The sequence below is a fragment of the Chrysemys picta genome, chromosome 24, assembly GCF_011386835.1.
Source record: "Chrysemys picta bellii isolate R12L10 chromosome 24, ASM1138683v2, whole genome shotgun sequence".
Taxonomy (NCBI): domain Eukaryota; kingdom Metazoa; phylum Chordata; order Testudines; family Emydidae; genus Chrysemys; species Chrysemys picta.
The window spans coordinates 2860080-2882862 of NC_088814.1; the positions used below are offsets into that span (position 1 = coordinate 2860080).

At 63.5% G+C, this 22783-nt stretch overlaps 2 protein-coding genes across 6 annotated transcripts in view; one reads left to right on the forward strand and one right to left on the reverse strand.

Annotated features, from left to right (window-relative positions):
- The first annotated feature begins 3092 nt into the window (after positions 1-3092).
- On the forward strand, positions 3093-9728 carry GJD3 (gap junction protein delta 3). Of its 5 annotated transcripts, none has more exons than XM_042844591.2 (2): positions 3093-3434; positions 8287-9728. In XM_042844591.2, the coding sequence occupies exon 2, from the start codon at positions 8318-8320 to the stop codon at positions 9185-9187; it is 870 nt and encodes a 289-aa protein (XP_042700525.2). In that variant the 5' UTR covers positions 3093-3434; positions 8287-8317; the 3' UTR covers positions 9188-9728. The 5 variants fall into 5 exon arrangements, with proteins under 5 accessions (XP_042700525.2, XP_042700524.2, XP_005294174.2 ...); XM_042844590.2 differs by lacking the exon at positions 3093-3434 and adding an exon at positions 3452-3685; XM_005294117.5 differs by lacking the exon at positions 3093-3434 and adding an exon at positions 3717-6366.
- A 4364-nt stretch (positions 9729-14092) lies between these two features.
- RARA (retinoic acid receptor alpha) overlaps positions 14093-22783 on the reverse strand; it is a 49591-nt gene continuing 40900 nt past the window's right edge. Inside the window, 8 exon segments of the mRNA XM_065577368.1 lie at positions 14093-14985; positions 15258-15404; positions 15407-15415; positions 15768-15972; positions 16474-16650; positions 17247-17407; positions 19095-19236; positions 20860-21008. Coding sequence (XP_065433440.1) covers positions 14774-14985; positions 15258-15404; positions 15407-15415; positions 15768-15972; positions 16474-16650; positions 17247-17407; positions 19095-19236; positions 20860-21008 — 1202 coding nt within the window. The 3' untranslated portion in view covers positions 14093-14773.

Here is a 22783-nt window from a genome sequence, read left to right on the forward strand (position 1 = left end):
GGCTCTGAAGGGAGCTGAATCCATGTTTAGACAAGTCCTTGGGGCAGAGACCCAGCGTTTGATCGGCCTGGAATGTGTCAAGCACCTCTCTGGTGCTGTAAAATTAACAAAGGGGCAGATGGGGGGAAAGTTGGGGTGTAATCCCTTGTGGAATGCAGGGGGTGCCCGCAAGGGAAGGGAGCCCATTTGAAGAGGGGGCGAGTACCTTCCTTTATAACACTGGGTCTGCAAAGCCCAAGTTCATCACAGTGACAGCCCTGGAAATGCTTTTCCCCAGTGACCAATGGGAGAGCAATTCTCCCCTTGAGCAGAGAGCAGCCCCTGGCATGGAGTGAATGCTTTTCAGAGATTTTCAGCATTTTGCACAACTGGCAAAGACCCCTTGACCCCCCCGTTCCCCCAAACCCTCCCCATTGGGAGTTAGCCCGGTGCGGAGGGAGGCAGCAGGCATTTGTGTGATTTCTCAAAAAGAAATGGGTGGTTTTCTCAGGGCCCAAAGCTTGAGGGCCAGCCCGAAGCCGAGGGTTTCACTTGACCTTGCCTGGTCTAGACTAGCAGTTCTGACACAACAGTTCAACCACTTCCCCAAATCCGAGCCGCTCCAGCGTGGCTTTAAACGCAGCTGAAAGAACAGCGGTGGCTGGCCAGATAATGCCAGCAAGGTTATCCCGCAGCGTGGGCCCAGCCCGGCCAAATCTGACATGGCCCGAAAGTGAGAGCCTCAGGTCTGGGGTGCCACTAAAGACCTGCCTGCAGCTGGCATCCCCCAAGCACTGATCGCAGCAGCTTCATGTTTGACTGCCCCAGTGGTCCTCGGGGGGGTTAATCAGACACTTTCCTACATGCCTCCAGCCCCCCCCAAATGGGCCACTTAACTTGCTGCCTCTGGTTCCTGGCTTATAGCCTCGGTGGATGCAGGGGCCTGTCAGCAGTCTGGGGACGGGCCAGAGCTCAGCTGCTCAGCGAGCTCTCCGGGGCAAAGAGGAAGGGATTTGCTGACAGCATGTACCACCGAGTGGCTCAAAGATGGCTCCGTTGAGTGTGGGACTGTTTGGGTTCCATTCGTCTGCCTGACTAGCCGTGTGACCTTACAAAAATCCCCGTGCCTCAGTTTCTCCCTGTTTACAGTGGAATGATGCATGCTGCCCAGGAGTGCGGTGCGAGGCTCCATGGTTTGTGCTTTGAGCTGAAAATTGCTGCTCACGCACAGCGGGCGCTGGGGCTGGAAGACCAGCCCTGGTGCACTGCTTTCTCCTAGCCCCCTGGGCTGGCCGCTTGGCTGCTGTGAAAGGCAGGGGAGAGGCGCTGGTGCAGCACCAGAGGTAAAGAGGAGCCGGATGCCAGCAGGGGTCCTGTGACCGTCCTGTCGGAAGTCAGTGGGCGATAGGCAGCGTGTGGTGAGCAGTGATCTGAGTCCGCCCAGGGCGGGGAGCAGCAGAGCGAGGGGGGGAGAGCTCGAAAGCTGAACACGTGCCAGGAGAGATAAGAGTTGTTATCACAGGCCGCTTGCGAGGGGAAATGCCAGCCCGGCCAGCCCCCCGTAGAAATACCGCACCTAGTGCCTGCTCCAGCAGTTCAGCCAGCTTGGGGGGTGCAGGACAAAGTCTGGGTGGCAGGTTGGGGGTGGAGGAGAGCAGGTGAGGGGTGAAAGGTCCAGCTCGTGTCCTTGGTGGTGGGTGAGACCGGCCATAAAGCGCCAAGGGCTGAGCTGTGCTGCCAGGCGTGGCAGTGCCCCAGGTGTGCTTTACAAGGGATTGCCTTGGATTTTACTGCCGTTCCTTGCAAGGGCCAAGTGCATCAGATGCCACAGATCAGCTGAGTGACCTTGGACTCTGCCTTTGCTCCTCCCAGCTGTGTCTGTCGGGTCTCTTTAGCTTGGGAGCTCTCCGAGGCAGGGGCTGGCTCCACCCTGTGTGTGAAAGGCCCACCGCAAAGGGGCCCAGATCTTACATAACTAATCATTGTCTAACTACCCAGGCTGCCAGCGCCCCAGGTCTGAGCCCCCTGCTGGCCTTTTTCCTTCTCATGCCCCAGCACGCGTAAGAAAGCTTTTGCTGTCCTGGGTGCGCCTCGTTGAAGCCTCTGTTCCCCGCTGGGCTTCCCTGGGTGTTGCTGGTTGGTTCAGGGATTGCACTCGGAGCCGTTCTGCTGATGCCCAAGGAGGAGCAGAGGCCGGCGTGTGCTGTGCTGGTTCTGCAGGGCTAATAAGAGCCCACAGCTCCTGGCCCCAGCCGTTAGTGTCCAAGTGCACGGGGCGCTGGGCTTGTGGGTAAGGAAGGGACGGTTCATGCAGTCGCTGTGCGTGGAGGCTGGGCCAGACCTGCAGTAGGTAGCCTGGCCACTAGTTCTGCTTTTCCAGGCCACGAGGAGACAGCCACAGGGTCCTACTGGGACGAGCTGGTGCTGAAATCCTCCTGATCACAGCGAATCGCCCCCGCCCAGGCTGAGGTCGCTCTGTCTCCAAGTCACACATTGAAACCTCGGCGCGATGCCTCAGGGTGACAGATGCGAATCCTTCCCCGCACTCACTCGGGCTGAGGTGGCCCGGGGGCATGTATTTCCTGCCAGCGGGGACTGGCGTTCGGGTGGCTTTATCTGGAAAGCAAGATGCACTGGGACCAGCAGTGTCCAGCAGAGAGGTGACACTGACGCGCGGCTGAACCGGGGCATCCGAACCCCACCGGGAGCTTGGTTACAAATGGACATGGATTTTTCCTTGGAAGAGCTGCCCAAGCCCCATAGATTTCCTGCCCCGCACAGGGTGCTGCCATCTGCTACAGGTGGTGGCTTTGGGCGCCCGTGTGACTGCTGGGTGAGATCCGGCCAATGGGGTGACAAATGTGATGGATTTGTTGTGCTCCAATCCCAGAATCCATCATAAGAGGCAACGAACGATCTACACCAGCCGGCATGCTGATTGGCTCGACCTCCCATTGCGTTTGGCTGAACCGTCATGGCTACATTACATACTTCAGTGTGTGGGTCACATCCGCTTCCTGCGTGTGTGTGTGTGTCACCCAGTTCGCCCTGGGCTTTTAACCCAGGCCAGGCCGGAGCTGGAGCACAAGTAGGGCCCAGGAGCCGGCAGGGGCTCGCTGGGAGCCGTATCAGTGGAAGTGAAGTGTTTATTGGAAGACAGTCAAGTGTGGAAAGCTGTGTCTGATTTTCCACTGCCGGGCTCTGGAGAGCGTCTCCGGCACGTCCCGTCTGAGGGACCATTTAAGGAGCTCAGTGTTAGAAAAGCGCCAGGCTCCGTACGTCACATGCCGAGCTCAGGATTCGGAGCCTTGCTTTCGCGTTGCAGGCACTACAGTGAGGTCCTGCCCACTGTATACACGCTGTGTGGATGCCGCTATCCTACGATTTCCTCCCTTCGCTCCTGAGCTGTGCCTTTTCCAGGGAATCTGGCCACAGTGCTGGAGGGTGTTCGAACGGTATTTAGCATTTGACAAACACTTACTGCTTAATCTCCACAATCACGTTGATGGGTTCGGGCTATTCCTCGTGGGGAAACTGAGTCACGGAGGGGCGACGTGACGGGCGAGGACAGAGTCGCTTTGGAAATACGTCTGGTCAGAGGTACCCAGACAGGTATGGCCGAGCAGGCTCGCTCTGCCGGAGAGAACACTGGTTGCCAGTGGGGAAATTGAGGCACAGAGGGACGTGGCTCACCCAAGGTTGCAAAGTGAGTCAGTGGCAGAGCTGGGAATAGGACCCAGGAGTCCTGATTCATAGACTCATAGGGCTGGAAGGGACCTCGAGAGGGAGGTCATCTAGTCCAGTCCCCTGCACTCACGGCAGGACTAAGTATTACCGACCATCCCTGACAGGCGTTTCACCAACCTGCTCTTAAAAATCCCCACTGATGGAAATTCCACAACCTCCCCAGGCAATTTATTCCAGGGCTTAATCACCCTGGGAGTGAGTTAGGAAGTTTTTCCCATCAGAATAGGATCTTGGGAAGAGTGGCGGCAGCAGGGAACGCAGTGTGCGAGGCTGCTACTCTGGGGGCATGGCCCGCGGGGGAGTGACTAAACGAGGAGCGTGCGGAACGCGCTTTCCCAAGCGGTCTCTGGCTCAGGGCGAAGCGGGGACAGGCCGGGGGGCTGGGAAAGGCCATGCAAAAGAGAAAGGGAAAGCATCTGTTTATGCAACAGAATAACCAGGCATTAGGAGCATTTCCTGTTTAGTAAATATAACGCAGGGCAAACAATGGGGCCGCAGGAAAAAACCTTCCGGGAAATCAGCCCGTCTCCTAGCACTGCGCTGGGATGCTCACGTAGCCCCCACGCACTGGGCCGCAGGCCTGGTAAGGCCCCCATGTGCCACTGACGAGCCAGGTGCCCCGCAGCCAACCCAAGCGGGTCGAGCGCTTGAGGCGCACGCGGGAGAGAGGTGCCCCGGCCTTGTGACCAGCCACAGCCCAGCGCCTTCTGCCCCCGTCCCTCCTGCCAGGCACTCAGCAGTGCAGTGTGGCCCTGCGGCTGCTGGCGCCCGGTCCAGGTGTGCTGCAAGGTGTCTCCCTGGGTTGCTGGAGGGAGGCCGGACTCCTGAAGCCCCCCTCCCCTCAGTCCCCGCTCGCCTGGAGAGAACAGGCTCACCTCGAGGTCTTTTGTCACCCACTGGAGCCCAAAGCCCAGTCCCCAGCCTTGCTTTGTCAGCGGCCTTTTCTGGGAGTCTGAACTAGTGCGAGACATGGGGGGGGGGGTCTGTGGTGGCTCTGCCCTATATGCCCTGGGCAGGGGAGGGGCCTCACACACACATGGGGCGCACATGCCCCTGGCACGGGAGCCACACAGCCCACAACGTGTCCAGGACCCACAGTTACAGAACTCTTCAATCAATGTGTGTTTGCCCCCCGATCTCTGAGCTCAGCGGTAGCCCCATTTTACACGGGGGGAGACTGAAGCACAGAGAGGGTGACACGGCCAGCCCAGATTCACCCAGCCAGTGAATGGGAGCGCCTGGAATAGAACCCAGGAGTCCTGGCCCCAGTTCCCACCCCTGCTTCGACCCATTAGGCCCCACGCCCGGAGGTGGGCCTAGAACCAGGGCGTTCTGGCTCCACGCCGCCTCCCCCCCCCCCTCTGACTACTCCAGCGGGGGCTTGGCTGCAGGAGGGGGAACCCAGCCGGGAGGAGGGGATGCTCCCAGCCAGCGGGACGAGGGCGTGGCACCTGTCAGCTGGCGGGGAGGCGGTGTGGGGCTGGGCACCAGGGTGAGCCCCCATGTGTCAGACACAAAGCAGGACCTTGTGCTAGGCAGCTCCAAGCTCTGCGTCCCTGGCACCAAGGGAGAACGCAGGGGGACGTGGCTGAGGTGCGGGGGGGGAGGGGAACACACCCCGATTCTCTTTGTGTCTGAGCCCTGCTGCCCCTGACACGGGGCCTTGCCACCAGTCTGGCCTTTGGGTCTCGGTTCCCCAGCCCAGACCTGCAGGTGCCTGTCCTTGCATATGCTGGCCAGCACCATGCCACAGCCTGAAAGAGCCGGCTAAGGTGCGCAGGCACTGGCCTGGGCCGGGGGGACGGTAGCCCGGCCCAGCAGGAACGTTCTAGGCTGCACCCTGGGGTTACCCCCCAGCCACAGTCGCATGGTGAGCGGATACTAACTCCAGCTGCCAGGCCAATGCCTGGGGGGTGGGGGAAGGGCAGGGGCTGAGTTTGGCAATTGGCCCTGAATACCGGACACCCCCGGCTTCGCCCTGGCCTGGCCTGGCTGGTGCCGTTCCGGGAGGGGCCGGCGATCCTGCCTGGCCAATGGATGTTTGGCTGGGGGAATCAGGGTGCTCTGGGCTGCCCGGCCCACGCCCCTGCAGATGCCAGCCTGCCCTCTACCCCTGGGATTATTGGGGCTCCAGCCACCTTGGGAGCTCCATGGGGCAGCTGGCGACTGGCTGGAGAGGCCCAGACGCTCCCAAGGGCAGCGCCCAAGCAGGGGCACGGAGCAGCCCGTGGGTTGGGGGCTCAGACCTGTACAGTGGCTCACCCAGGCCCTCGGTGCCAGTGCCCCCATGCCCTTGTCTGCAGACGCCAGGCTGGCCGTGCTGGGCATGACACTTGGCTGTCCTGCCCCAGGGACCCCGTGAGCCCTGCCAAGCTCTTCCAGGCAGGCTCGCACCGGGGAGGAAAGCGAAAGCTGAAACGCCGGCACGCAGCTGCAGCGCTGGGCGCGAACCCAGCACAGGTCAAGGTCCTGGGGCTCGGGTGCAGTCTTCCCACGGGGCAGGGGCCAGTCAAGGGCTTTCCTGTCTCAGCCGGGACACATCCTGGTACCCCGCCCAGAGCCTCCAGGAGCTGGGCCTGCGAGGAGGTTAGTGAGGGGATGCGTGGGGCCAGCCTGGCTCCCGGCAGCCGCACCCAGCAGGTAAGGGGGCGCTGGGCCCCGGGGGATTCTGGGTGACGGGAATGGGGCAGGTGAGGGAATCTGGGAAATTGTGGGTGGTGACTGAATTGGGGGCTGGGTGAGGGACCTACCCAGGGGAGCCTGGCGAATGGGGTGATGGGGGCTCCTGGGTGCAGGGAATGGGGCACCGGGGGCTGTCTCTGCTGTGGGTACAGTCTGAGCCCCCCCCACATTCCCCTTGCTGTGCAGCCCCAACCCCCCCCAAAATTCATTCCTTAGCTCAGCCCTTGGCCCCTCCAGCCCCATCCCCTGCTGCCTGCTTGGAGGGCGGAGGAGGGGGAAAGAAACGGTCCATCCCTCTGCCACTGCCATAGGCCTGGGGCATGGGACCTGGAAGAGAGGGGGGGGGGTCTGACGCCCCTTCCCCCCCAGCTCTTGGGCAGCAATGCTGCAGGGAGATGCTGCCAGGTGCCCGCTGGTCAGCTGTGAGGCTGCCCCGGGGGCAGGATTGTGAGGAGGGGGCCGTGGGGCGGGGCTGGGGGGAGGGGGCCGCCCCGGGGGGCGGGATTGCGGGACGGGGGGCGGGATTGCAGGGGGGGGGGCTGCCCCGGGGGGCTGCGCTGTCTCTTTAAGAGGCGCCAGGCGGAGCTGCAGGGAAAGTCCCGGGCCGGACAATGCGCGAGCCCCGGGCAGCCTGCGCCGAGCCGGGTCCGGGTCCGGGACGCGGCCCCCGCACGAGCCCCCGCCTGCAGGTACCGGCCGGGCTGGGGGGGGGCAAAGGGTGACTGCGCCCCCCATGGGCCATAGCCCCGACTCCGTCCCCACAGCGAGCCCCTCGGCCGGGCCGGGACAGGGTGAGTCCGGGGGGGGCTGCACCCCCCAGGCAGGGAGCCCCACGGCTGGCACCACGCGTGACACATCCTCGCACGCCCCCCCCCGCTCCGCTCCCCTCGTGGCCTGGGGCCGCCCCGCCCCTCCCCCAAAGCCCACCTGGGGCAGGCTGGGGCAGGCTGGGCCCCCCAGGGTTGGAGGGACCGGCTGGGCACGGGGGGGTCCAGCCCCCGGGCACTGGTGACACCTGGGGTGAGTGGGCCACGAGCACATCCTGGCCTGCGGGGGGTCCCTGGCTGGGCCCCCAGCCCCGACTCACTGGACACTAGCAGGGCCCCCCCCCATCAGAGGCGCTCAGCCAGGCCCCATGGGGACAGGGCCTTTGCCCCTTGGTGCCGCAACAGCTGACAGGACGCCACAGGGGTCTAGATCCCCTCCAGCCCCTTGGCTTTAAAAGGGGGAGCCCAGGCCAGCCTCTGCCCCGAGCCCCCCCGGGACTGGCCCTGCGTGACCAAGAAGACTAGTGCCCCATGCCAGCGCCGTGCCGGGGTGCCCGGGCTGGTGGCCAGCAGCGGCTGCCTCCAAGGGGGGAGGCCGAGGTGGCTGCAGGTGGGTGCTGCATGCGGGGTGGCATCGCATGTGGGGAGCAGGGGCCTGACCCACATGTGGGCTGGGACCTGGGTCTTTCAGCCCCTGTCCCCCTGCTGCTCGAGAGGAGCCCGTGCCCAGCCCGCCCCGGGAGTCAGCAGCTCACAAACCGTGAGCCCGTCCCAGCCTCCCTGTCCCACCTGTGCCCTGCACAGAGCCGGGCTCCTGCGTGGCCAGTGCACCAGCATCTTGGGCCGGGTGCCACCGTGGGTCGGCTCGTGGGTGCAGCTCTCAGTCCGGGCAGCGAGGAGCCGGGGCGGGGGGCGGTCGCTGCAGCCCCACGGATGAGAACCGCCTTGACCCTCGGCGCACAACCCCCCCCCCCCCCGGTTGCTGGCTTACGGCTCCTGGCTAAGGGGGGCTGTGTTTAGCAGGGGGTCCATGTCCATGCTGTCGTCGGGGGGCCCCTGGGTGCCCAGAGCGGGGAGCAGGCCGCAGCTCTAACTGGTGCGGTTCCCCTAGAGCGGCCCCGGCCCCGGCCTCGGCCCCAGCCATGGGCGAGTGGAGTTTCCTGAGCTCGCTGCTGGACGCCGTGCAGGAGCACTCGCCCATGGTGGGCCGCTTCTGGCTGGTGGTGATGCTGATCTTCCGCATCCTCATCCTGGCCACGGTGGGCAGCGACATCTTCGAGGACGAGCAGGAGGAGTTTGTCTGCAACACGCTGCAGCCGGGCTGCAAACAGGTCTGCTACGACAAGGCCTTCCCCATCTCCCACTACCGCTTCTGGGTCTTCCACATCGTGGTGCTCTCGGCGCCCGCCCTGCTCTTCGTCATGTACGCCATGCACCAGAGCGGCAAGCTGCGTCAGGGCGAGGAGGGCGGCTCCGCGGGCCCGCCCCGCCTGCAGCCCAGCCAGCGCACCCACCACGTCCGCACCTTCTACCTGGTCAACGTGGCCATGCGCATCCTGGCTGAGAGCAGCTTCCTGGTGGGGCAGTGGCAACTGTACGGGTTCCACGTGGAGCCGCACTTCACCTGCCAGCGCTCGCCCTGCCCCCACTACGTGGACTGCTTCGTGTCCCGGCCCACCGAGAAAACCATCTTCATCCTCTTCTACTTCGTGGTGGGCGTGGTCTCCACCCTGCTCAGCCTGGTGGAGCTGGCCCACCTGCTGGCCAAGGACAGGTGCCAGGGGACAGCGGCCAACAAGCCCCCGGCTGCCTCCTACGAGCAGCAGGAAAACTGGTCCAACCAGGCGCACGAGCAGTGCCAGCACTTCCTGCCCCCGGGCGACAGGGGCGCCAAGGGGGCGGCCTGCAGCGTCCCCAACCACTACGAGCCCTCAGCGCTGTTCCGGCCCCAAGCCCCCTCCATGGGAAGCAAGGCCTCCCAGGCCGCGGCCAGGGCCGATTTGGTGGTCTAGGGCTCACGCTACGGCCCAACTCCCATCTGTGCCAGTCACCAGGCCCTCCGCTTAGCAGGGCCACCGCAGCAAAACCAGTGACCTGAGCGGGACGTTCTCAGCCCTGAGTGGCCAGGGCCCGCGGTCCGTACCAGCCCCGTACAGCCTGGCAGAGACCTGCCCTGGGCGCACAGAGGGCCCTGAGTCTAGGGCACAAGCCCCTCATGCCACAAGGGGGCAGAGAGCTGAACTGGGTCTTGCCCTGGCAGGAAAGGAGCCGGCCCGGCTACAAGGAGTGACAGCGTGGCCCATGGGTTCGAGCATTGGGCTGGCACATGGGAGAGCTGGGGTCTCGTTCCAGCTGGTGTAGGCGACCAGACGAGGGGCAATGAACTGACCCAGCCCCTCTGCCTGCTGCTCATCTGGGGGACGAAACTGTTCCCGAAGACAGGAAGCTGGGTGGGGCAGGCAGGGATAGGGGGCTCTGGGGCCAGGCGAAACGGCATTGCCAATTTTTATACCTTTGTGTGAATAAACAGAAGAAAACTTTTTAATTAAGAAACCCGAGCCCAACCGGTCATTTGTGAGCGAGGTTGGTGCCGTGGTGTGAGCCGAACGGCGGCGCGGGCCCGTGGGGGGGGGGGGGGGGGGGACAGGCCGCGTTCTCTCTTCGTTTTCACACTTGGATTTGGAGCAGGAGCTAAATTCAACCTGTCCCATCAGTGACACATTCCCTCTGCCTGAGCGCTCGGAGGCCCCACCATGGCAGAGCCTGGTGCCCATAACCAGAGCCCTGGCCAGGCCCGGCCGTGGGGAGATGCTGGCAGTGCCCCATGTTGGAATCCCAGGCCGGCCCAGCGCGCTGTGTGGTAAGGATTGTTCTGGCCACGCCAGGCGTGTGGGTCCAGACGCCCGTGGGCTTAGCGGCGGTTGGGGGCCTGGGATGGCCGTGCATGGGGTGGAGCCTGGTGTCAGACGCCAGCCCTGCCCTGCGCAGGCTGGACATGGTGTGAGGGTGTGTGTGGGGGAGCCCAGGGACAGACTAGCAGGGAGCTGCGGGTCAGGGTTCCCATCAATCGCTCTGTGTGTGGCCAGGAGCCTGTGGCAGCCGTGGGCGCTGCAGTGAGGGTCTCACATTTCGGGAGGGCAGGAGTGGCTGTTGGGTTGCTATGCGGGGGGGGGGGGGAGGGAGGCTGGCTGGGTGCCAGGTTCCCCTTGTCTCCTGTTTCCTGTTGCAGGAGGGTGGTACCACGCCCAGAGGTTAATGGAAAAAAAGGTAGAAAAGAAAAACACCAACCCCCTCCTCCCATGCCAGATCCTGCGTCAGGGCCCCCCCATTAACCCTCTCATGGCAGCACCACTACCTAAGCCAGGATGCCTGGGTTCTGTTCCCTGCTCTGCCCTTGACGCACCGTGGGGGAAGGCTCTTGCTGTGCCTCAGTTTCCCCAGCTATAGTGCTGCAGGTGCCTGGGTGAGGCTGTATTAATTAGGACTGTCATGCGATTAAATAAATTAATCACAATTAATTGCACGATTAATGGCACTGTTAAACAAGAATAGAATACCATTTATTTAAATAGTTTTGAATGTTTTCTACATTTTCAAATATTAATTTCACTTACAACACTAAATACAAAGTGTACAGTGCTCACTTTCTATTTATTTTATTACAAATATTTGCACTGTAAAAAACAAAAATTTCAGTTCACCTAATACAGTACTGTAGTGCAATCTCTTTATCCTGAAAGTTGAACTTACAAATGTCAAATTATGTACAAAAAACAAACAAACCTGCATTCAAAAACAGAACAATGTAAAACTTTAGAGCCTACAAGTCCACTCAGTCCTACTTCTTGTTCAGCCAATCGCTCAGACAAACAAGTTTGTTTACAGTTGCAGGAGATAATCCTGCCCGCTTCTTGTTTGCAATGTCACCTGAAAATGAGAACAGGGGTTCTCATGGCACTGTTGTAGCCGGCGTCACAAGATATTCACATGCCAAATGTGCTAAAGATTCATATGTCCCTTCATGCTTCAACCACCATTCCAGGGGACATGCGTCCATGCTGATGACAGGTTCTGCTCGATAAGACTCCAAAGCAGTGCAGACCGACGCATGTTAATTTTCATTATCTGAGTCAGATGCCACCAGCAGAAGATTGATTTTCTTTTTTGGTGGTTCAGGTTCTGTAGTTCCCGCATTGGAGTGTTGCTCTTTTAAGACTCTTGGCAGCATGCTCCACACCTTGTCCCTCTCAGATTTTGGAAGGCACTTCAGATTCTTAAACCTGGAGTCAAGTGCTGTAGCTATTTTTAGAAATCTCACATTGGTACCTTCTTTGCGTTTTGTCAAATCTGCAGTGACAGTGTTCGTAAATCAGACAACATGTGCTGGGTCATCATCCGAGACTGCTATATGATGAAATATAGGGCAGAATGCAGGTAAAACAGAACAGGGGCTATACAATTCTCCCCCAAGGAGTTCAGTCACAAATTTAATTAACGGATTATTTTTTTAACAAGCATCATAAGCATGGAAGCATGTCCTCTGGAATGGTGGTTGAAGCATGAAGGGGCATACGGATGTTTAGCATATCTGGCATGTAAATACCTTGCAATGCCACTTACAAAAGTGCCATGCAAATGCCTGTTCTCACTTTCTGGTGACATGGTAAATAAGAAGAGGGCAGCATTATCTCCTGTAAATGTAACCAAACGTGTCTGTCTCAGCGATTGGCTGAACAAGAAGTAGGACTGAGTGGACCTGTAGGCTCTGAAGTTTTCCATTGTTCTGTTTTTGAGTGCAGTTATGTAACAAAAAAAGTTCCACATTCATAAGTTGCACTTTCAGGACAAAGAGATTGCACTACAGTACGTGGAGAGGTGAATTGAAAAAGACTATTTCTTTTATCATTTTTACACTGCAAATATGTGTAATGAAAACGAACAGAAAGGGAGCACTGAATATGTCGTATTCGGTGTTGTAACAGAAATCGATACATTTGAAAATGTAGAAAAGCATCCAAAAATAGTGAATCCATTTCCATTGGTATCCGAGTAACAGTGCGATTAATCACGATTAATTTGACTCACGCGCGAGTTAACTGATTAATCAACAGCCCTGGTATTAATACGTCTGCTGGGGGGGGGCGTAGGCTGCTCAGAGCCCAGGCACTGTGTGTGTGTGTGGGGGGGGGGGAGCAGCAGCGCAGCTTTGCTGCCCCCTGGTGCCCAGAGCCCAGAGCAGCAGGCCCATGGGGCCCAGGATGCTTTAATAAGCCACAACCCTGAAAATGAGCAGCCCCCCTCCCCTCCCCGGGCAGGATCTGCCCTCGGCTCAGCCGGGCGGATCCCGGCCCAGCCCCCAGTGCTGCCCTTGACACGTCAGGGCGGGCACCAGGAGCTGGCTCAGGCAAGCCCTGGCCCTCCCCTCTGGGCCTCTGCCAGCACCGGTGCTGGGCCGCACCGTGTGCCCCTGCCCTGCCCGCACCTGGGCGGGTCGGAGCCTAGGGCTGAGCTCGCCCCGAGCAGAGCCTGCCCGTCCCGGGCGACCCGGCTCTTCCCAGTGCCCTCTGCCAGCCCAGGGTCTGGCCAATGGCCCCCACGCCCGGCTGACACTCATGGCTCAGAGCCACCCGTCCACCGGCCCCGGGACGCTGCCCCCCCGCCCACAGTGTGTGTCTCAGGTGAGGAGGGCAGCTGCTTTCCTGGACTCTAGGTGCTTCTCCCCAAGCGAGACCCCCCCCCGGTTCTCAGCTGGTCGTGCTCGGCTTCACGCCCCCCAGCAGCCTAGGGTGTGCCTGGCCCGGCTGCGTGGGGCACCCAGCTGGAGTTGGGCGGGGTCGGTGGAATACGCCAACCGGGCCAACCTGTCTGTGTGATAGCAGGGCAGGGACCGGGGGGGGGGGGGGGGGGGGGCGGGGGAAGCAAGTGCTGCAGCCAGTTCCCACCCCCCGACCAGCCATTCCCGTCGCAGGGCAGACACCACAAGGAGATGGGCGTGTGGCAGGGGAGGAGACTCACCCAGGCCAGGGAACCCTGCTGCCCCCCCGCTAACAGGCTATAAGCCCCATGCCTGCACCAGAGCAGCCGGCCTGGGGGAGCCGGGGGATGAGGTGGGGCCCAGGGCACCAGCAGACTAACGCCACCCCCTGGCCTGGCCTCCTGCCTGTCCCCAGAGAGTGCAAGCTCCAGCCCCATCTTCACCCCGGGCCCAGACCTGATCATGTGGGGCAGGCCCGGGTCGGGGGCAGCCAGGGCCCTGGGGGGATAACAGGGCGGCTGGGCCAATGCCAGGCTCAGCTCTGCCCCCCCCCCCAAACCCCTGTGTGTGACAGGAACAGACCAAGCAGGTGAATGAGCAGCAGCCCCCCAGGCACTAAGCCACCCGCCCCCCCACGGTGCCACGCGCCAGCCTATGTGCCCCCAGATTTTATCTGTGGAGGTCGCTGCCCCCCCCCAAAACAGGCTTCAAATCAAACAGCTTCCCCCCCCCCCCCTCCCAGGCAGAGAACGACAGGCCGCATCCAGCACCCCCCAACTGGATTTCAGAGGGAACAAGAACGGTTTACGTACATTGGGGAGGGGAGGAATACCCCTGGGGGGGCAGCCCAGTGGCATGCGGGGGGGGAATACCCCTGGGGGGGCCTCCTTTGGTTTGTGTTTTTCTTCCTTTCAACTTCTCCCCAGAGAGTCCAAAGCCACAAAAACCTCAACAACAACAAAAAAATTTAATAATAATAAATTGTGTGGACCCCTGTCCCCCCCCCCAGCCCCCTCCCCGCCCCCACTTCACATCCAGATCCGGGACCCCCCCTTGCCAACCGCAGCACGTCTCTAAAAACCCCTCCCGACTTTTACAAAGTTTTTAAAAGGTATTTATAGATATTTATAGCTATTTATAGATATATAATCTGGCTTTGTCTGGCTTTGCAATGAATCGGCCTCTGGTTCCTGGCGGGTGTTTCTGGTTTTACCTGACAAGCGAATTGGATTGTTGTTGGTTTTGCTGGTGACGACAGGCGTGTGTGTGTGGGGGGAACATGGTGTGTGGGGGGGTGCGCGTGACGGCCACAATCCGCTGATCGATTTTGCTCATGAAAATTTTAAAAAACAACTAACGTTTCCCAAACTGACCCTCTCCCCCCAACCCCCCCCGGAAACACTTGAAATGCAACTCAACCAAAAGACACTTCATCTTCACATGGGTGCAGCGCCCCCCAGCCGTGGGCCGGACCCCTGCGACAGCGCGCTGGGGGGGGTGAGAGTGGGGGGGAGCGGGGCGCTAGTTTGCTCCAACCTGGGTACAAACATCAGTCGCTGGGGGTCTGTAAACCGGCCCCAGCTGATCCCAGCGAGGGCTCAGTGCCCCCTGGCAGTGCCCACGGGATCCACTTCTGATTCTACGGAAGAGTCCGTCACAAGTCAACAGGGAAGCCATGGCCACAGTGTGTGCTGGTACGGACAGGAACGGGCTGGGGCCCGGAGGGGGGGGGTGGCCCGTGGCAGCGTCACCTCCTCCCCCTCCTCCTTGGCTTGCCATGCGGCCCTCGGGCCTGGCAGCAAAGAGCAAGAACGGCGTCCTGACGCCGGCGCCGGCCGCGGCGTCACGGCGAGTGGGTGGCCGGGCTGCTTCTGTTGGAGCTGGGCGACAGGCTGGGGCTGCAGCTGCCGGGGGGCGGCGCCAGGCTGCTCACGCGGGAGGCGCCCGGCTGCCCGCCCAGCGTGTCCAGGCCCTCCGAGTTCTCCAGCATCTCCTGGATGAGGGGCGGCATGGAGCCGGGGATCTCCATCTTCAGCGTGATCACCCGCTCGGCGCCTGCGGGCAGACGGGGGGAGACGGCTCAGCGCGAGCCAGACCCGGACACTGCTTGGAGTCACCCTCTCTGCACTCAGCCTGCCCCCCTCCCTCGGTCACACACACGTGGGGGGAGAAACCTGGCCCCACGGCCAAACTCCAGCCCAAATCATAGCGCCCCACTGCCTGGGGGGAGGGAGAAGCCCCCGTGCCAGCCCCTCACCAGCCTAGGCTCTCTCCCCTTTGCCCCGCCCCAGCCCCTCCCCTCCAGCCCCACCCAGCCGGGCTCTCACCCTTGGCGCTGATGCTGCGCAGGTCCGTGATCTTCATCAGCATCTTGGGGAACATGTGGGGCTTGTTGGGCCTCCTCTTCCTCACGTAGATCTTCAGCGCCTCCAGCAGCGGCTCCTGCAGCTTGTCCACCTTGTCGGCCTGCTCAGGTCCTGGCGATCTGGGGGGGGGCAAGGGGCCGGGAGCCCAGCCATGAAGCCAGAGTTTAGTGCCCAGCTCCCCACCAGGGGGTGCTGTCGAGCAGGACTCGAGACTCCCCCCCCGCCCCACCAGGGGGAGCTCGTTTGTTTGGGGGGGGACGGGAGGGACCCGGGACCCATCTCCCCACTCCCCTCTGGTTTGTTATTGTAGGGTCACGTCGGGACACCGGAGAGTTCCGGCCTCAACCCCGATGTAGAGAGACGGCAAACGGAACTATCGGGGGGTAGGAGAGCCCTGTCCTGGGCACCTCCAACACCCCCCACCCGGGCTCCTGCCCAGCCCCGCCCCACCCCAGCGCCCCCCGCTCTCACCCCCGCAGATGAGGCAGATGGCGCTGAGCAGCCCGGTCTCCGCATCGTCCATCTCCAGCGGGAGCAGCTGGTTGGCGAAGGCGAAGACCAGGTCGGTGAGCGGCCCGAACCCGGCGTTGTGCATCTGGGTTCGGTTCAGGGTCAGCCCGTCCGAGAAGGTCATGGTGTCCTGCTCCGGCGTGTAGCGTGTGCAGATCCGCAGGATCTGGGGGGGGGAGAGCTAGGGTGAGTCCTGCCCCTCGTCCTCTGGCACTGCCCCCCAGCACCAACACCACTGCCTCTTGCCCTGCCCCCCGTCCTCCAGCACTGCCCCCCACTGCCCCCTCTGTCCTACGGCACTGCCCCCCCACTGTCCCCCGGCACCAACACCACTGCCTCTGGCCCTGCCCTCCAGACCTGCTCCCCTCTGGCCCTGCCCCCTGCCCTCCAGCACTGCCCCCCAGCACCAACACCACTGCCTCTGGCCCTGCCCCCTCGCACCAACCCCACTGTCCCTTGCTCCTCTGCCCCCAGCACTGCCTCCCAGCCTTGCTCCCCCACTACACCCCAGCCCTGCTCCCCACTGCCCCCTGGCACCAACCCCACCCCATGCTCCCTGGTCTGCCCCATCCGTGCCCCCGGTACAACCCCCAGTGCCAAGAACCAGCCCTCCAGGGGACACTGCCCCCAGCTGGCCAGGCAGGGAACAGCACGGTGGGGGGCTCACCAGGATGTCCAGGCAGGCGGCCTTGAGCAGGGTGATCTGGTCAGCGATGGTGAGCGTGGTGAAGCCGGGCAGCTGCTTGGCGAACTCCACCGTCTTGATGATGCACTTGGTGGAGAGTTCACTGAACTTGTCCCACAGGTCGATGTCCAGCGAGACCCGCTGCTCCGAGCTGTTGTTCTGCAGGGATGCGCCGGACATGGTGAGCGGGAAGGGGAGGGCCAGGGGCCGGTTCCACCAGCTCCTCACCCCCACAGGGGGCCCCTGGCATGAACAGCACCCCGCCCTCGCAGCACCTCCCAATCAGTACTTAACTAAAGATGCAAGGGGCCCACAGCACAGCTGGGGAAACTGAGGGACAGGGTGGAGAAGCAAGTTGTCCAAGGGCATGCAGCGAATCAGGGACAGAACCCAGGAGTCCTAGCTCCCAGCCCCCCGCTCTCACCACTAGACCCCATTCCCTTCCCAGAGCTGGGGAGAAAACCCAGGAGTCCTGGCTCCCAGCCCCCTACACTTTTTGCACCCCCGGCCAAGGCAGCAGGGGGCTGGGAACACAGAGGAACGCATGGGGGACTAGCAGGGACATCAGGGGCCGTAGGGCCGTGCTCACAGCTGGGGGAGTGAAGGTTCCTAGATGCAGCCTGGCCCCCCGGAGCTCCAGCCCCACTTCTGCTCACCCTAATCCTGATCCCAGCCCCCGAACTGCCGCTGCTCCTCACTCCCGACGCCTCGTGGCAGCGTTTCCTGGAGGTCGGGGCGCCGGGCCAGGCACTCACCGTAGTGTATTTGCCGAGCTGGCAGAGGGCGGGGAAGGTCTCCTGGTGGGCTTTGCGCACTTTCTCAATGAGATCCTCCACCTCGGGCGTGAGGATGTAGCTCTCCGAACACTCCTGCTTCGGCGCCTCCTTCTTCTTCTTGTTCCTGTCGTTCCGGACGGCTGGGGGGGGGGAAGAGGGCAGGCGAGTGAGCGGGCCGGCCCCGATGCCCCTCGGCGCCCCCTTTCTAACTGCCATGAGGGGTGGGGTCGCTCCCTGGGCCCCCCCCAGCTCTGAGAGCTCAGTGATCCAGACTGCGGCGGGCACAGGGCGCAGCCCCTCAGGGCGTCGGTATCAGCAGCCTCCCTAGCATAGGGGGCGGGGCCGGGAGAGAAGCCGGCTCGCCAGGCTCCGGAGTGGGGGGGGGACCGACACAGACAAAGCTATCGGCTTCACCTCAGCCTAGCCCCACTCGCCCGTCCGGGCCCCAGCTCAGCACCTGTCTCCCGCTTCCCCAGCACGGGGGAACGCGGATCCCAGATACGCCCTGGAGGCAGAGAGACCCCGCTGGGCCGAGCCGGGGGGCTGTATGGGTGGGGGGGAGTCCCACTGCTCTGTGTCTGGTGAGGACCAACAGCAGACGCTGCTGTAACTCTGCAGACCTGGCCAGGATCGGGGCCCCACTGCGCTGCCCCACAGCAAGACACAGGCTGTGCCCCAGGAGCCCCCAGGCTGCACAGATCCAGGCCCAGTGACCAGCCCCACATAGCAAGTGGCAGAGGCAGGAATTGAACCAGATTCCCCCAGTCGGATGCCCTAACCACTAAGCCAGCTTGCCCATGCCCTGTACAGAACACACCCGATCTCCTCCCCTGGGGGGGGCGAGCACGGCCGGTTGGGCCAGGAGCTAGCTGGGGTGTGGGGTGAGCTGGAGGGTGGGGTTAACGTGGGAGCTGGGGGCGGGGCGACCGGGGGGGGGCTGAGTTGGGGAGCTGGGCGAACGGGGAAGCTGGGAGGGGCAAGCGGAGGAGTAGGGGGGGAGCTGTGGTGAGCTAGAGGGTGGGGTTAGCGGGGGAGCTGAGGGGTGGGGCAAGCAGGGGGCGGGGCAAGCAAGGCAGCTGGGGGCGGGGCAAGCCGGGGAGCTGGGGGACCTGGGGGGGGGGGGCATGGCCTCAGGAGGTTGGCACGGCCAGCCCCAGAGCCAGACACACCGAGGCCTCGGCTAATCCCCCGCCCCGGCTCCATGATCCCCGCCGCAGCCGGCGGCTTGCGCCCCGGGGTGGGGCAGGCTAGGAAGGACCCCCACCTCCAAGCTGGCCCCTCCCCACACCCCAGGCCTGCTCAGGCAGGCTTCCCCCCCGGCCGGCTCAGGGGCACGGCCCTGCCACGGCGGCAGATGGGGCAGGAGCCTGGGGGGCAGGAGGCCTGGATTCTCTTGGCGGGCCCCACGGGGCGGGGGCGGGGCCAGACAGCTGCGCCCCCTTTGGTCTCCGCAGAGCGGGCGGGTTTACAGGCGGGCGCCATGACAACTGGCAGGCAGACGCCAGGAGGCCCCTGTCAGCGTCATTTATCTCTGACATCATCAATCACGGGTTGCCGGGGCAACGGCCTGGATCCAGAACGAAGGGGGGAGGCCCAGCTCTTCGGCTTGACTGGAACCCCCCCCCCGCACCTCGGCTCTGGGGGCGTTACCAGTGCCCTCTCCCCCCACCCCCCCCGGTCGGCTCGGTGACTCCCACGCCAACCTGCTCCCCGCTCCGGGAGCCCCCCACGTGCTCCAAGGGGGGAGGGGATTGTCTGCACCCCCCCCCCAGTGCCATCCTGCCCCCTCCCCCGGGGCCACAACCCCCCGGCCCCCCCGGCACTCACACTCCTTGGACATGCCCACGTCGAAGCACTTCTGCAGGCGGCAGTACTGGCACCGGTTCCGCGTCACCTTGTTGATGATGCAGCTCTTGTCGCGGTGGCAGGTGTAGACCATGTTCTTCTGGATGCTGCGGCGGAAGAAGCCCTGGAAGAGCCGGTCACAGCCCCAGTGAGCGAGGGGGGGGGCAGTCGGGGCACCAGCCCCCCCACACCCCTCCGCCGCAGGGCACTAGTGGAGGGAAGCAGCACAGATGGACTCTGGGGGGTTCCAGTGCAGAGCCGGGGGGGGCGGGCATGGGTTTAGCTTTAATTGTAATTAAAAAGGCATTTCCCACCCCCCCCCCCGTGCAGCCCCAGCAGCCCCCCCCTGCTGGCTGTGCGGCTGCAGTTCACCCGGCAGCTTGGGAATAAAGCCAGACAGGGATAGAGCTTCCTGGGGCAAAGGAGCCCGGAGCCGGGGCTGGTGGAGAGACTGGAACCAGGCGTGCAGCCCACAGACCCCTACCGAGATCCGGGCTTGCTATCCAGAGTAGAAGCACCCCAGGCAGAAAATGGAAAGAGCGTCACCAGATTTTCACAGATGGGGAAACTGAGGCACAGAGCATCTGTGGCAGAGCTGGGAATTGACCCCCCCCAGTCCCCTCCCATCCTATCCAGGAGCAAAGAGGAGAGCCAGGCCGATGGGATGGGCCCCGAAGCCAGGGCCCAGCGGAGGGGAGCTTGGCCGTGGGCGCTGGAGCCAGGAGACGCTGCAGCCAGACGCTGCTCCCCCGCCCCCGGGCTGGCCCCGGCCCAGCCACTGCTGGAATGTAAATCAGACATGCTGAAGGATGCAAAGCAGCTGAGCGCGGAGCCCTGCACTTCCGCGCCGAGGGAGGGATTAGGTCCCGGCTCCCACGCGTCCCCGGCCCGGATAGCACCCGGCAGCTCCCAGCCCTGGGGGGTTGACACACACCGGGGATCGGGACGGTTTAACCGGCTGTGCTTGAGGGCACACGAGAGCAGGGGGCTGCGGGTGTGCGACACTGGCACGCGCACACAGTCCGGCGCCCTTCACCCCGACCCCCATGCAGAGGCGTTGACGCCAGCTGAACACGGCCAGGGCCAGCGGCTAATCCCCGGGCAGAGCCAGGCTAAGCTCCGCACGGCTCGCTGATCCGCGAGGCTGGGGCAGGGCCCCAGTGCAGATACATGGCATGCCGGCAAGGCACCCAGCCCAGCCCCATTGCAGGGCTGTAAAGGGGGGGTGTCTAGTGGTTAATACACGGAACGGGGAGCCAGGACTCCGGGGTTCTATTCCTAGTGCAGACACACTTGGGATGGGACTTCACGTCGCCCTGTGCCTCAGTTTCCCCGTCGTCCAAGGAATGGTTTACGCTGCCCTGCAGCCTCAGGGCTGGAAGCTGGTGCCCCGGCCATCCAGCAGGGGGCGCTGCGGCTCTGCACCCGAGGCTGGGTAAATACAGAGCAGGATGGGAGCGTTTGGCATGCCAAGCCGGTGCGGGTCCAGGCAGGCGCCCAGCGCCCCCTGGGGGCTGGGCTAGGAACAGGGGCCCTGCTTTAACGGAGACTTCGAGGGCCATGTTCGAGCGCGTGGGGTTCCCGACGCGCAGAGGAGTGAGCACGTGGGGGTCGTTAGCAGCTGCTCTGAGGTGAAGTGACCCAGGGCAGGAGCGAGGGCGCAACTGGAACCCAGAACGCCTCGTCCCCTTGTCTGAACCAGCCCGGGGGTCACCCCCCTCGGCCCCCCAGCCCTGCCCCCACTCACCTTGCAGCCCTCGCAGGCGCTCACCCCATAGTGGTAGCCGGAGGATTTGTCCTGGCACACGAAGCAGGGCTTGTAGATGCGGGGCAGCGGGGGCGGAGACGGGGGGCTGGGGACGATCTCCTCGGAGCTGGTGCTCTGCGTCTCAATGGCTGGGGGGAGAAGAGGAGACGCGCTCAGGGGTCCGGCCGCTGTTCCCGTCCACGGGCACCCAGAGGGGCTCTGCCCCATGACGGGTGCCCGCGTGCAGCAGGTACTGGGAGGAGGCAGCGGGGGGGGGAGCTGCGGCAGGAAATTGGGGGGCAGGGGGTGGGCGAGCCAGAGTCTGCTCTCTCCCCCCTTCATGGGACCCTGCCACACGACTGGCCATGCTGGGCACAGAGGGGAGTTGCCTGGAAAGTAGCCCTGGTCTGCCCTTGGCGTGGGGGGCTGCCCCCGTGCTGGCCTGGCTGGCTGGGGGGGGCAGGGGCAGGGGCTTTGCCAACAGAGTGAAGGACGAGACTCCTGCTCCCAGGAGCCCCCCCAGTCTGGGGCCCAGTGCGGCTCACCTGGGGAACGAGGCAACGGTGCTGCCCTGGCCATGGGCCTGCCAGCCCCCCACCCCCATTCTGTGTGGGGTGCCTCAAGGGCTGGCACCAGCGTGTCCATGGGGACGTCGCCAGCTCTGCCCTGGCAGCCTCCTGCCAATCCACGGGAGCAGGGGGAGCCCCAGGATGTGCCGGGAGCACCCCAGCCCCCTGCCCACTTTTGCACAGCAACACCACTGCCCCCAACACGGGCCTGCACCCCGACTCTGCAGCAGCCCATGCAGTCGCGAGCTGGGCCCCGCCGCAGAGCTGGGCGAGCCGAGCACGCTCGGGGCCCCACCCCCCGCACAGATCCCGGCGGGGTGCCCCACGCTACAGCTGGGGAGATGGCGAGCGGGCTGGGCTTTTCCAGCGTTATCTCCCTGCTGGACTAACGCCAGCCCACGGCCCTGCCCCAGTGGTGCCCAGCTCCACGGGCCCCGTCACCGCAAGACTCGCCAGCCACAAGGACGTGCAGCTCCCTCTGCTCTGCCCACGGCAGCCTGCCCCCAGTGCCAGCGACGGACGGGAAACTCCCAGTGCTCCATCCCCGGCACGCCTGGCCACTCCGGGGCTGCGTTCCCGGCCGCAGGGTCCCTCCCCTCGGGGCAGTCCCGGGGCGGACAGGGAGGCCTCTAGCCCCTTCCTGCAGATGAGCCCCCAGGAGCCCAGGGACGGTGGGAGGCGGGTTCCCAGCCTGGCAGATGCAACTTGACGTTTCCAGGCCATAGAGGGAGCCGTGGGACTGAGGCAGACATGGTGGAGCCCGGGAGCGGAGCAGCTGTCGTTAAAGCTTCTGCCAGATCAATCGGTTAGTGCCACCGAACTCCCCGTTGTTTGTGTGTATACAGACTGACACGGCTCCCCCGCTACTTGGCACCATGCAAGACACGCTGCACGCACACACACACGCTGGCACGTGGACACGCTGCGCACACAGAGGTCAGATGGGGAAACTGAGGCACGGGAGGTAGAGTGACTCGCCTAGAGGCCAGCAAGGGGGTGAGACCAGAAGCTAGTTCCTCACCGTGGCACACACAGCGCCTGGCTCTTACCCACCTATAGGCCTGTGCTGGGCCCATCTCTAGCTGCTCGGTCACGGCACCCCCGACACCCCCCGCCCGGCGCAGGGCCGATGGGGCTTAGCCGAGGAACGCGGACCAGGCCTGGCTCCCCGAAGGCCTCGCTCAGCACTGGCTGGGCGAACGGGGGACGTTGCTGGGCTCCCTGGAGTCAGAGCGGCACAGCTGTCCCCATGCCAGGCCCTGAGCTCACCCTGCCAGCGAGCGGCAATATGGTGCCTATGACACACGGTGGGGCAAGTCCCATTCCAGCCCGTAGAGGGCAGCGGTGCGCAAACC

Bases quoted from the DNA above. Each gene is read 5' to 3' on its own strand.
- GJD3 (XM_042844591.2), top strand. From the start codon at position 8,318: ATGGGCGAGTGGAGTTTCCTGAGCTCGCTGCTGGACGCCGTGCAGGAG.